This window comes from Parasteatoda tepidariorum, chromosome 9, assembly GCF_043381705.1.
Source record: "Parasteatoda tepidariorum isolate YZ-2023 chromosome 9, CAS_Ptep_4.0, whole genome shotgun sequence".
NCBI lineage: Eukaryota > Metazoa > Arthropoda > Arachnida > Araneae > Theridiidae > Parasteatoda > Parasteatoda tepidariorum.
The window spans coordinates 85823735-85838761 of record NC_092212.1 but is presented as its reverse complement, the minus strand read 5'-3'; the positions used below and the strand labels follow the sequence as shown (position 1 = coordinate 85838761).

Genomic DNA, 15027 nt, shown 5'->3' with positions numbered 1-15027 from the left:
AAAAACTGTGTGCACATCCCGTTAAATTAATTAGAAATAGTCAATTTATTTATCTTGGAGGACAAAATAATTCTCTACCAATGTTTTTCTGTCATTTGTAGTATAATTTTACAGTGCAAGCTATAAGTTGAATTTATTTTGAACTATAGCTTTAGCGCAAAACACCTAGGCCAAACAATCGCCAAAAATCATTCTCAATTATCTACAACAAAATTGTACATCCTTATTTTCTCCTACCTATTTGGAAAAAAAAAATTTTTAAAGCTGTTCTTTAACTATTGAGTCAGGTGTCACTAAATGATATGAATTTTCAGAAACTTCCACCTGTTCCTATATTACTAACTTGTCTTCAGATCTGGTTTTACAGTTATTTTTATTTTATATTTCAGCACTACTTAATGTTTTCCATATATCTTACCACGATCGTAGTCATTTGTGTAACAGTAGGTCTTCAATATATTACATTTGAACAAGTAAAAGATGACGTAGCGAAAAATGTTCTTTTGAAGGCAAACTCAACTGATTTGCCCGTCTTCGCTCATAGAGGTGGAGGTCATGATGCTCCTGAAAATACTATAGCTGCCATAAGAGAGGTGACACAGCCCATAAAAATTAATACATGTGTGTCGTCAAAATGTATAAAAAATTTTATCGTTGCATTTTCATTTTTTAAATGCATATAAGTTTTGACACTTATCTTTAACCTTCTGAAATCAATATTTATTTTTGATTATTTATTTTATTTTATTAATCTGAACAAGTTTCATGCAATTATTATCAGTGTTTTAAAGCGAGCTATTTTTAGTAATTAAATACTGAGAGGCTGTGTTCAGTAATTAAAAACAACAAATTTTTTTTTTTTAAAAAGAAAATCATTGATTTAAATTGAATGATTTTCTTTAAAAAAATATCCATTTATAAACTTACAAACCAACTTAATACAAGTTTTTTTATTGATCTACATGATTTCAAAATTGTATGTCAGTATATTGCTGCATTAATAAGTTTTAATAATCAAAATTACCCTAGTATTAGTATGAAATAAATTACAAGACTTTTGAAATAATGAGGAAATCATATAATTCCTGTAAATTTTTCAGACTGCAAGCTGAGTACAAAGACTGTATTGTGAATTCTTTAGATTTTATTTAATTAAATAATAATATTCTTGAAATTTGGGTGTTTTTTTTTTACTGTTTTTTTAGTAATTGTACTGTTCTATTTTGAGTTGTCCTGTTCCAATCTTATTTCATTTCCAATAAATTTTAATCATGCATTTGCTTGTACTAATTCATTTTTAATGTATTGAGTTAATTTAAAAAGACCCATGATTTATTAGTCATAAATTTTAATTTATTATGTTTATAAAGTTTAGCCAAGCATAAATTGGAGTTCTTAAAGTATTTTTTTTTAAAAATTAAATAAAATAATTCCTTTGGTTTTTTTTAAAAAAATATAATCATGAACCTTTTTAATAGGCTCCATCTCCCTTTTTCTATGTGTGTCAACCATGCACAATTGGAAATTGAGGTTTTCTTAGCGCTGCCATTTACCCTTCTCTAAACTAGGAACTTTTCTGCCCTACATTAGAACCTGTTTAGTTGGGCTAAATAAGAAACAGAACTCATTCTAGGCAGAAAAAAGGGCAGGGTGCAAAAGTTTAAAAAAAGGGCATTATTATTCTGAAAAGGCAATAATTTCTTTCTATGGGCTTTACATGTTCTTTTAAAAAACATTGTCAATTAGTAATATATTTTTTTTAACTTTACTAAAAGTAGCAAAGCAATCATATTAATTACTAATTTTTATTAATAAATTAACATATATATCGAGTTAATGAGCTAATTAGCTTAGTAATTTATTTAAAATGCATGCATATATTAATAAACAATAAATGTATGTTCTTAAGTGTCTGTAGTTATGACTTAATAATTGAAATGATTAATAATAATTATGATTTAATGATAGTGGAAGTAACTGCAAACTTTCAAAGACAAGTGCAACAAGGGGGTGTGATGGCTATTTTTCCTTTCCGTTATAAATCTATGCATTGACAGCAATGACAAACTAAATAAAACAAGTTGAAAATAACAAAAGTTTTATAAATCCATTGTAGAGTTTAGGTAGAAATAAAGAAGGGTTGAGGAAAGAAAGGGCAAAAAGGGTATGGAGTCTATTACATCGGAGCACATATTTACTTTAGGGGCAACAGGGTGGATTCTTTTGACTAAAAGGGCAGCAGGGTGCTTCGCCCTGTTTACCCTGCCTAGAATGAGCTCTGTAAGAAATATATATTGGTAGTACTGTATCTCTTTATTTACTAAAGATTAATTATAAAATATTTATAGTGAACAAGTACTAATTTTCCGGAATTGCATGAGTTTTTGCATTGAATCTTGTTATTCCTTCAAAAACAAGTGTTGATGTCGAACAGGGTTTTTCAAGATAAAAGAATTTGCTTTTGAACAATCTTTCAATTGTAAGGACATTTGATAATACAATGTAAATCTGATGTTCTTGAAGATTCTAACTGGAATTTAATAAATTCTTATTTACCTTTATCAATCATTGAGGTTTTATTTTATTTATAAATTACATATTATTTTAATTATTGTACTTTTTATTAAATATATAATACAAACTACAATTTACAATTTTTATGAAAAGAAGTTAATTTCAAACATGTTTCCAAAAATTTTTATTGGCATTATTTTTCCTCATAATATCATTTTTATGGCTTTTTTTTTGTTTGTCATTTTTAAAGATTTCTTAGTTCATTGACTTCATATCCATAGTGTGTAGCCTTTTTAAAAATTGCTTAAAGGTGCTTATTTTCAATTTTTGTTTTTTAAAAGCACTTAGAGGGGCTTTTTTCATTGGGTGTTTTTAAAAAAGTGCTTGATTTTTCCTTTTTGAAAATGCAACTTTTTTTCTTTACCATGGCGATTTTCAGCACGTATTATGCAAAAGCGAGCTTTTCACCTTGTTCTATTCAACGTTTTCACAATTGATTCAACCACAATCCATTTCACCCTATTGTCGATCCGTAGCGTATGAAAGTGGCAATAATTTTACATAATTTTACAATAATTCCACATGTGCGTCTACTGAGCTGAGTTCGACGAGATTTTAGCACTTTAATGTGTAACTCTGCTGCATTTTGCTAATTTCAGGCTTTATTTTCCATCAGAAAAATCTCTCGGATCTTTTTATGGTGGCTAATATAATCAAGAAAAATAGTTCGATTGCGTAAGGTCTTTGAAAATTATTTTGCATTTTGTTAATGTATATAGTGCTTAAAAATATTTCTTTAGTGCTTAAATAGTTCTTAAAAGGTGCTTATTTTTCTTTTGAAGGATTAGGTTACGCATTCTGATGTCCTTGATTATTAGAATTAAAAAGGTTTTACTATCACAAAGTTTTTGAGTCTAATAATTATGGTTTTTATTTTCTAGGCCAAAAAGAATGGAGCAGATGGTATTGAAGTGGACTTATCCTTCACTAAAGATAACATTGCTGTGCTTTTTCATGACGATACAATGGAGAGAACAACGAATGGATTTGGCACGTTATCTTCTAAGACGTTCACTGAAGTGCGAGAGCTTGATGCTGCTTCCAACCATATCTACAGGTTATTACTCAAACCATTAGAAGAATTGATTTCTGTTATATTTTGGGTTAATGGTTGCATTGCAGGGGTCTGTCCAGGGTAAATTTACTACTGTTTAGCGGTACCTTCACATATTCAACTTTAGAAAGAACGGTAGTTTCACAAAATACTTTAAAAAAAGCAAGTTCTCATTGCAATCTATGGAAATGAGGAGCTTTACTGCCAGCTGTTTTTTATGAAAAGGTAGCACGTGTTTGGTCAGATAGTGCAATGTGGTCGCTGAGTTTTTTTTTAAATGAGGCTCTCCCTTCATAAACTGTACAGGAAGTCTAAATTCGAACATTATCTTAAACACTATTGTAAATTCATTCTAACAGACCTTTATTTTTTATGAAGCAGTTTTTTTCTCTGTGAAACTTTTTTCTGTTCAACCTAGTTGAAAATGTTCTCATAATAACTTTTAGTGCTAGTAATGTTAAATGCATGTTTTTATTAAATTCAAGGTGAAATTTAACTATGGACAAGGACTTTTATGAATTTTTAAATTTGGATTTAAAATTTTACAATAGCAATATTATTTTTGAATATATGAGGAAAAAATATATAGAAATTTACCAGTCAAAAATGATTTTTATATGCAGTCACAATTTTTGAATATATCTTCTAACTTACCATATTTTTGTGTTTATTTTCTAATATAATTTTTAATTTTCACAAATTTTGTCTAAATTTTCGCAAAATAGTTACCTCTGAAAAAAAAACCTAGAAAGGCATTGTTTTTACACAAAGTGATAAATAAGTTAAGAATATTTTATTTGAGTAAATCAGTCAAAAGAAGAAAATTAAGATTTCTGTTAACATTCATTAGTTTAAGTCAAAGTGATCCTGTCAAAGAATATACATACGGGAAGAAGGCTAGCTGTCATAGGTAAGATGTAAACCAGTCCCCCAAAAAGTTTGTACAGGCTCTGTGTTTAAAGGAAGGAAAGCATTTATGGGTACGGCAGCTGTGGATTTTCTTGAAATGGGTTAGCACCCACCACTTCCCCAATCACTACTGGGGTTAGGAATGTTTTTGTTTCTTTTTCGGTTGGATTTTTGCACTATTTATTAACCCCTTGACATATCATTTGTTGATATAGAAATTATTTTTCATTGCACTGTCAACAACAACTCTCAACGGAATGTTGACAGAGATGCCAACAGCTCCAGACAGGGCAAATAACTACAAACTAAATTTTGCGAGTATTTTACTATTTTTGCTTGCTTTTTAAAATGTATAGCATGACATAAGTACTGTAAAATGGTGAATTATATAAGCCTATGAATTTTTTAGAAATAGTGGTGGATAAAAATCTACTAAATTGAATGTGTTAAATCAAGAATCACAATTGATAAACTACCACTTTAAAATATTAATTTGCTGTCCGGAGAAGGTTGGCATCTCTGTGTTGAAGACGTCTGAGACACGTCAATTATTGTTTTGACATAAGAAACAAATGACGTCTCCCAGATGTCTTTTTGTGTCAAAGGGCTGATAGTACTGTATTATTTAGAGCTGAAATAGCCAGATTGGCAAGGTGTTAGTATCTCGTTCGTGAGAACGTGTGTACGAATCCAGCTGGTTGAAGATGCCCTGTGTAGTTAATGGTGACTGGTGCACGTTAAATTAGTTGGATCACGAAATCCTCCATGTTCCTATAATAAATTATACCTCTGTGGGTACTGAATTGGGCTCTCTAGTTCAAGTCAAAAATTACGATCTGTAGTTGACTGGATATATAAATGGGTCTGCCCTATAAAGGCGTGTGACGTATGAATGTAACAGAAATCAAATTCTTGGCCATAGATGGCGCCACTGGAAAACAAGAGCAATCACAGTTTTTGCCTTAATGGCCTATGACAAAAGCAAATGAATTACTTATTAAGTTATTTTTATGAGAATTAATTTACACTGAGGTGACAAGAGTTTTGGGATAGGAATCTACATATAGCAGTAATATTGGCCACAAAATATATATGTTGGCAGTGCATTTCCAGGAATTTTATTTGTGTTTAAGTTATTCATCTTATATTGTTTATGTCCCCAAGATGAGATTTTGAATGTGGAATGGTAGTTGGAGACACTGGGGGCCCAGAGAAGTACGTGCCCCCTTTAATAATTTTTCAAAACATCAGGATTCTTTTACAGTTATTACTTTAAAAAACATCAAAAAATATTTTAAATTACAAAAAAAATGAATGACTTTAGATAGTTTATTAATAGTTTAGCGAAATAATTATATATATATATATCACTTTCAGCGCAAGTTAACAATTCAAAAAGATTCTTAAAAACCATTTAATGAACTTCTTAAAATTATTTATTTTAGGATTTTTATGTTGAAATTGATAAGTATTAACATAATTTATATTACAATTATTTTCTGTTAACGTTGTGTAATAATTGTAAAAGACGCTGTTTATTTTTTGTAACTGTTGAAATATTTTATTATCGTTTTAAGTTGTTTTGTTTTATAGCATAAAATAACTTTCAGCTTGTTTGGGCCTTTAAATTTTTATAAGGATTTGTTTTAAGTAAAACTTTTCAAGTAAAACGTGATAAAACTTTTATGTTTATTTTTCTTATAATTTTTTGCCAACAGGCTCCATTTCATACAAAACATTTTTACAGTACTGAGAAACTTTAAATGTAACGTTCAAACTTTCAGCATGTTTCCATAGAATATGTTCCAAATTACCTATTTTATTTGATTTCCACATAACTTTTAAAAACTTACCACTGGACTTGAAATACCAGATATTATTAAATGCATAAAAGTATTTTAAAAAGTTGCATTATTGCACATATATAAAGAGTTATTCTTTTAAATTTTAAGAGAAGTTCACATCAAGGAATCACACATTATAATAAATAAGTCCATTATAATAGATCTGATTTTCTCATATTCTTCCAAGTAATAGTTAAAGACGAATTAAATCTGTAAAAACTTGTTTGTGTTCTAGACACTGTGGGTAAAGCAATAATGCAATTAATTACAATTTTATTCATGCCGTTTTTATGTTAAAAATATCTCTTGTGGCAGTTAGAATTGCATAAGTTTTTTAATTATTTTTGAATCGCAGCTTTATGTTCAAAAATAAAAATTACATATAATTCCCATATAAACTATTTTCGAACATTTGCTTAAAAAGAAGTAAATGTTAATAGATATTAGAAAAAAATAGGAATGAAAAGTTTAAAAGATCAATACAACAAAAAAAATTTTAATTGATTGTTCAAAAATGCACTTAAAAGCTTAGAAAATTGAATTTTTATATTATCTCTCCTGGAGATAAAATTATAGAATTCGCAAAAGAAAAAAAAATTACTAACTAAAGAAATAAATAATACTAGCAGACCACCCTGAATAACTTTTGATATAATGATTGAGTTTTCACATTCTGGTACTCAATCTTAATTGTTTGAGGGGTGACAACAAATATGCTAATTAATAAGTGCAGATGATATTTCAAATTACGAAATCAGACCCCAAAACGTACTTTCTCTGAATGAACGTGTGCTCGCCTGCCAATCAGGTGATTTGTGTTCGAATCCCAGGGGTGGCTGGCCAATATGAATTCCACACCCGGCTTACACGGACACAGTGCTGGCATAAAATATCCTTTGTCGTAGATGGATCAGGAGTTCCCACGCTGTAAGGGTTTTTGTGGTTAATTCCATCAAAAAGAAATTTTTCCCAAATCATAAATTCAAAATTGGGTAGGCTGTTCAAAGATGGCTATAAAATAACATAGAATTGTAATTGCGAAATATATTCATTATTGGATGTAGTTTTCAAGCATGTCACATGGCAGGAAGACCCTATAGGAGTTTAGCTGAAAAAGAATTTAAAGTTCTTATTCCCAATAGGACTACAGGAATTGTCTAAAAAGACATTTGAAATCCGATGTTTTCAGAACATATCCAATTCAATCAATTGTCAGAACCTAATCTATTTATCTTAATGTTAAATAATGATCAGGAGTTGGTATGGCCTCTGGATATCTGGTAAAGCAATCAATCATGGTTAAGAGATCATTGAAACCACCAGAGGAAGTCCAACAATGTGCATGGCATGGACATTGTTGGACTTCCTCTGGCCTATATTTTATTTTTTGCCTAAAAAGGAAACATTTTATTTAAAAATATAGAAAAGATCAAAGAAACTATTTTTTTTACAGAAAGAAATTTGAACTTAGTAAAGTCCCAAATTCAAAATAACTGAACAAGAAAAAGTATTTCAGAAAAAAACAAAAAAATTCATACTTTTGCATTATTTATAGTATTGTAATTATATGTATATTATTAATAATTAATGTACGATTAATAATATATGTATGATTACATTAGTATCAATTATTTTTATCTTGTTTTTTATTACTAAATTAATTATTACAAGTTTTAATGTAATATAAAAGAGTAGTTTGAAAATATTTAAGGTAATAAAGCATTAAAAAAAATATTTGAAAGGAATAGAATGATGAAAAATAATTAAATTAATGTCAATACATTCATATAAAATAAGTATATTTCAGTATTATTGATTAAATGATAAATAAAGAATAAAACAAGCATCAAAATGCTTTTTTGCTTACAAAAAGGAGTATATCAATATTATTATAACATAATGTCTAAATAGCATTAAATAAAATACTATATAATATAAATATCTTGGATGGAGTTGTATTATTTTGTGTTAAAATATTTTTATGTAGATAACATTTTGAAGTTATTACAATAATTAATTACAGCATATTATTCATATTCAATTTGTTTACACTGGTAACAGGAGAAAAATAAATTGATAAATAAAATATATAACTCAGAACATCACCTTTAAATTTTAAAAACTATCACAAATCTATGTTTTTGATGGTCTGTTTTATTTTAAGCATTTTTAGATACACAAAATCATAAGCTCAAATTTAACTCTTTTTTTTATTTATTTTATATAAATATTTTTGCAGGAACAAAAACATTTAAACAATAAGAAATAAATTTTAAGTTGAAAAAAAATTTATGAGGCATATATATTAATTTTGTTATGTTTCAAATATATATTTATCTAAAGTAGTTAAATCAAATTAGCGGATTGAGTGAGCTTAGGGAAACCACTTTTTTCCCCCTCACTTATAGACCTCAAGACTCCGCATTTTTTTCCATATATATATATTCATAAATACAACTTTATTCTCTCTTTGTTATTTTGCTATAACCGTCATTGAATAGCCCACCTCATTTTGGGTTTGCAACTACTAATGTTCAACTCCGTAGCTTCGTAATTTTGAATCTAATCCAGAAGAAAGGGGACTCCTGGATCAATTATTGGGGAAATTTGCCTTCGTGTAGGACTTTTTTGAGGGAACTAACCTGCACTTGCGCTACATGGAGAGGAAAAACACTGAAACCTTCCACGGTTGGCCTCACGGCAAGGGGACTCTAGCCCACGATCCATCTACCACCGAGGATATTTTACGTGAGCAGTGTGGTCGGTGTAGGCCGGGTGCGGAATCGACCCCCGTCGTCGCTGGGATTTGAGCCCGGTTCACCTTATTGGGAGGCAAGCACACTATACCCTGAGCCACCGTGGCTCATCCCTCCATATTTGTGTCTTTCTGACTTAAAAAGTATCTGTGTAGGCTTAAAACTTCTCAGCCTGTTTTAGTAAAAATGTGTTTCTTTTAGGACTCGCTACAAGGGAGAAAAAGTAGCCACACTAGAAGAAGGAATTGAAGAGTGCTTGAAATTAGATTTAAAAATTATTCTGGATGTCAAGGAGTATGATAGCAGAGTGAGTGTTTTTTAGCCTTTATGAACGGTAACCGAAAAGGAAAAAATAATCTATATACATATGTCATTAAGCCATATAAAGGTATGTAACAAGCATAATGGCATCAATCCTCATAAAATCATACAACAAACCAGGGTGTGTGCGCTCGGGGTATATCAGGAATACCAAAAAAATCAGGGACTTCAGTATCGGACGAAAAAAATCATTTATCCCGAAACCTGGAATATTTTTAAAAAAATTAAGAGCAAAAACATGGCATTACTATATATTTTTTAAAATAAATATATTGTATTGTATAAATTTTTTCCTCTACAAATAGTGATTGATTATCATGCAAACACCCATCATTTTAATAGTTGTTGATCATCAGGAAAACTTAAAAATGCAATCTACATTAAAATGTAGTTTTTAGGCACTCTACAAGGTGGCTACTAAATACTGTAACACTCCAAAAAAATTCATCGTTCATCCGTTCTCTCAGTATTCCTGTGAGTGAAACTTTCCATATGTGCAGAGGATTTTTGTTTTAAATCAATATATTTAGAATCAGTTTAAGTATGGAAAGGTTGATGCTTTTCGATCGCTTGTTTTCAGGAGGTAGCAATTAAAATCTCTTGCATTTAATCGAACACTTATACATCGAACTATAAAACGATTATTGGATACTAATAGCTGTAAAGATCAACTTAGGACTGGTTGTTCACTCTCAGTTCATACTAAAGGGCGCATTAAAAGAATACGTGAAAAGATGACTCACTGCTAATAAAATGGCTGCAGAAGAGAGCGTGGGTCGAAGACTTGGGTTTTCACCCTTATTGCAAAAGAAAAGTTTGACAACTGCATTAAAATTAAAAAGAAAGAAATTGCTGAACTGACACAGTATCAAAAGTGTTGACAAAATAATCTTTTCTAATGAGAAAATTAGTTTTAATGTTAAAAACGACCCTTCAGCAACCTTCGATGATATAACTGAAAGTGTTCGAACTGTACAACGCTTTCGGAACAAGAATTCTGTATGGTTCGAGCGGCAGTGTCAAATAACGGAAAATTTCTTCAGAAATTCATCGATAAAAGGGGGAAAAACTCAATTCTGCATATTGCAAAAAGGAAGTATTTTTTGCCACATACTGACAGAGTGTGTTCCAAAAATGTTTGAATATTTCAGCAAGATTCTGCACCGAGCCGAAACAACTCAGATTTGACTCTGTGTCTATTGCCGGATCGAGAAGATTGGCCCCCTTCTTTACCCGGTCCTTTGAACTATATTTTGTTTGGAGAATTCTAAATGTATTGCTAATCAGTACAGAAGTTTGGACTTTCTGAGAGCTTCTTTATGGAGTGACCCTCTTGAAATGATTTGTGCCGCCATCCAACAATGACATAAGAGATTATCTTCAGTAATTGATAAAGACGGTGGTCGATTCGAATAAAAAGTTTTTTAAGTAAACTTCAATTTGTAATTTGTGTGTTTAGCGTCTTCTATTTAACATCTGTACAGTAAAATGATTCAATATTTGTATCAGTATTTTGTAGCAGGGTTCGTTGATTTAAATCAGCTTGATTTAAATCACAATTTAAAGCAAATGATTTCCTATAAAAAACAAATTGTTACGAAGTCTAAAGAAGAGAATCCACTGCTGATCTTACGGAGGCAACTTGGAAAACGCCTTTTGGAAATGAAATTTGGGACATGGAACGTTTTATCTTTATATCGAACTAAAGCATTACAAATGCTTTTGCAACAATTGGATGAATACAAGATTGATCTAACTGCAATTCAAGAGATTAGATGGACTGGAAATGGAGTGATTAATAAGAGAAACCACATGGTCTTTTTTAGCTGTCACCCTGATCATCACAAGGAAGGAACAGGGTTCATTGTTAGTAAACGTATTAAGAATCTGGTTATGAACTTCATTGCTGTTTCTCCTAGACTCTGTGTGATTAGGATAAGAGGACAGTTTTTCCACTATAGTATAATTTGTGCTCATGCACCCACTGAAGACAAGTCAGATGATGAAAAAGAAACCTTTTATGAAGAACTAGATAAAATTTTTAATGACTGTCCACGGCATGATAGAAAACTAATTATCGGAGATCTTAATGCTAAGGTGGGAAAGGAATCTGAATTTCATTCAGTTNAAAATCAAGAGAAAAAAAAAGAAATCACAGTTTTAAATTAAAGTTATGGTTTGCTAACTGAAACTTTGTTTTAATAGTTAAATTTTTTCCAAATTTACTACCAAGTTTTACCAAGTTTATTATATTTACTACCATTTAATGGTACCTTTACAAATTCAACTTTAGGAAAAATGATAGAATAATCACACAGAATACTTTTTCTTAAAATTTTATTTTTGTATCTCGTAAAAAACGATAAATCCATATTTTTACTATATTTATGTTGATTTATTTATATAATTTTTAATTTTCACAAAATAGGTACCTCTCAGAAAAACCCAGGCAGACTCCTGAAGTATTCTTTAAATTCTCTATTTCATCTAGTCTTTAAATTTTAATCATGCATTTGTTTCAAAATTTTTGCGATGCATAATTATTATAATGAAGCCCTGTATTATAATGAAAAATTATTTTAGTTAAGAGCTTCTAAAATATTGTTACAGTATAGTTTTAATATTAAGTTAATTTGATTAAACATTTATAATTTTTTTTAAATCATAAATTAAAGTTCTTACAGTGTATTTGAATAAAAATCAAAAAATCTGATTTAAATCAAAAAAGTTTGATTTAAATCAAAAAAATCTGATTCTTTTGATTTTTTTTAAAAAAATCACGAACCCTGTTTCGTAGCCATCCTGTAGATATGCTTGATCACCACCCCACTCTGTTTAGTATTAGTTAAATGAAATGAAAGAGTTTGGAATGACAGAGCACTGTTGTACGGGTTATGTAAGTTGTGCATTGAAAGATGTTTTAATAGTGTATCGCATTCTTCATACCTTCTGAATTTTTTTATTTGTCATGCCTTTATGTTTTTTTAATTTTATTATTTTAATTAGCTGAAAATTATTTTATTATTTGAGGATGGCAATGGGTTAGCATCTAATTTTTTTTTTTTTCGATTATGCACCTTTTGAAAATGTTTTATTTTATGGGCATTGAGTTTTTAGGGTGATAAAAATGTGATTAAGTTTGTTAAAATTTGTAACATATCTTAAAAATGCTTTATTTTATGTATGTAAAGTTTTTTTAAATTTGATTTTAAACAGTATGAACAGGGGCCCAAAACATTTCTGTACCCTGCTTTCTATTAAGATGGCCCTGATGGCTAAATAAATAAGAACAGTTGGTAGATTATCTAGATTCTTTTTTTTGTGCTTCAGCGTTTCTGGGCATGAGAAACAGCAATGGGTCCAAAAAAGACATATACTTAAAATACGATTTCTTTCCATTTTGTGTTTTGCTATATTAAATTACATTCTTTAAAATGATACAAAGAATGTACCTTACAATTTAAAAAAATTTTCGACCATTTTTAAATTAAATAATAATAAATACTTTCTAAAAGTTATTTTTTATTTGGAAATAATTTTGGATAAACCAATTTTATAACTGTGAACAAAACTTTTTCAGCTCAATTAAAATCTTCTAGAGATATAGCGAAATACGCAAAAAGTAAAATTAACATTAAGGGACTTTGGAGCACTCTCCTGACCAAACTATTGGAATGATTTATCCCAGATTATGGCCAACCCCTATATTTTGGGAGTCAGAAATCCGAATCTGTCGAAAAAAAGGTACGGTTATTAAGAGAAAGTATGTTTTTGTGTCTGACTTCGTAACTTAAAATTTCGTCTGCACTTATCTTTTAGCATATTTGAGGTCACCCCCTCGAATCATTAAGAATGAGTCCTGAAATGTGAAGATTGGATCATAAGATCAAAAATTATACAGAGTAGTCCTTTTTTTCCCCCTCTGCGCACCGTACTTATTGGGATATTTTTTTTACTTTTGTGTTAGCTCTTTTAAGTATCTAATGCTTTAAATTTTATGATGAAGTATCTAAAAAATGAAAAAATGCTCATTGCTACATTCCATGTTATGGATGGTTTTAAAAATCATATGTATATTTATTTTGAAGTAGAAGTTTCAAAATTATTGCAAAAAAAAGAAAATAAATCAGTCGAAGACTGAAAAAGTTCATGTATCCAACTTCCTCTCTTTTGTTGGTTCGCTGTATCCACAAAAATTAACATTGTTCGTGTGTAGTAAGGAACGAACATTTCATTCACTGTATCCGGAAGTTCACTATAGCGGGCTTTGATAGTAGTTTTTCTTTGCCTCAGATCACCTTTGAAGGTGACTTGATTTAAATTTACTTGTGAAATAGATATGTTAAAGGTTTTAGCAATGTGTGTAATAGTTAAGCTCTCAAATCAGGTATCAGGATGTTGTTGAATGAGAGAGTAGCAAGAAATGTTTTATGGGACTGTGAGTTATCCCCTTCACTGGTTGTATGATTGGCCGCTCCCATTTGCCCATTTTTGACCAATGCTGCACACCATTTCAATTAATATTTTTTTATGAACACTGTGACGTATTTCACTCATTCAATTTTTTCGCTGGTGTTAAAGGTTCTGAAGACCCCCATAAATTATTAGTAATTCAATTAGAAAAAGCACTTTCTGCTAAGACATTATTAAACTATTCAAATTTTTGTAACGATTATTGACAAATGAAATTTTTTGAAAATGTATAATTTTTCCTTTAGAGATTTATCATATGTTTTTAGGATGGATTAAAGATGTAAGTCAGTTAATAAAAAAATAACAAACCAAATTTCATAAAAAAAATAATAAAAAAACAAGCGTACGACTAAATGGATTGTTTATTGATTTGGTGAATGGTGCTTATGTGTAGCATTTTATTTCTTATATCAAATATAATTTTTGTGTGCGTCTTAATGAATGTAATGTTAGCATATTTCAATGAAAACAATACCACATTTTATACAATTTCTGTGCTTGGCCTCAAATGGGTTAAAGTCTGTTTTGCTGATAATTAAAATGATTATTGTATAAGTGATTCCAGGGAAAAACTTTAGGGATTAAAAATTCCGCCTGTTGCTACTGTGTTGAAAATCAAATATTTTTAACCGTATACAAAATTTGTAAGTTTTTTAAAAAAAATTGTTGCTAATAAAAGGTTTAGTGCCACTTCTTTTTATTTCCCCTGCATCCTCAATATTAGGTGTTTATTTTTTGCTTTGAAAATTAATTTTCCTTTCGGTGTTTGTATTCATAGATAACGTAAGAAAGACTTGTAAACGAGCTTCATGAAATATTGAGAACAAATGTATCGATAACATATTTAGTACAAAAAATTTTGTTAAAAGTAAACCCTCCTTAAAATGTTTCGATTCTCTTAAATTTGAATCTGTAAAAAATTTTACCTGATTCGGATCAGAAATGAACTATCAAAATGACTCCCGATATTCGAAAGGATAATTCTTCGATTTAAGAGTATTATTGCAATCCCATTTGGACCTTTGCTGTAAAAGGTATTGATGAAATTCTTCTTCTTCATAAGCGCAACAGCCTTTCACAGGCCAAGGCTGACTCG

At 29.7% G+C, this 15027-nt stretch overlaps 1 protein-coding gene across 1 annotated transcript in view; it reads left to right on the top strand.

Moving 5' to 3' along the window:
- The first annotated feature begins 23 nt into the window (after window positions 1–23).
- LOC107449558 (glycerophosphodiester phosphodiesterase 1) overlaps window positions 24–15027 on the top strand; it is a 43005-nt gene continuing 28001 nt past the window's right edge. The window contains exons 1-3 of the mRNA XM_016065115.3: window positions 24–593; window positions 3456–3631; window positions 9339–9444. Coding sequence (XP_015920601.1) covers window positions 303–593; window positions 3456–3631; window positions 9339–9444 — 573 coding nt within the window. The 5' untranslated portion in view covers window positions 24–302. The remainder of the gene's footprint in view (window positions 594–3455; window positions 3632–9338; window positions 9445–15027) is intronic.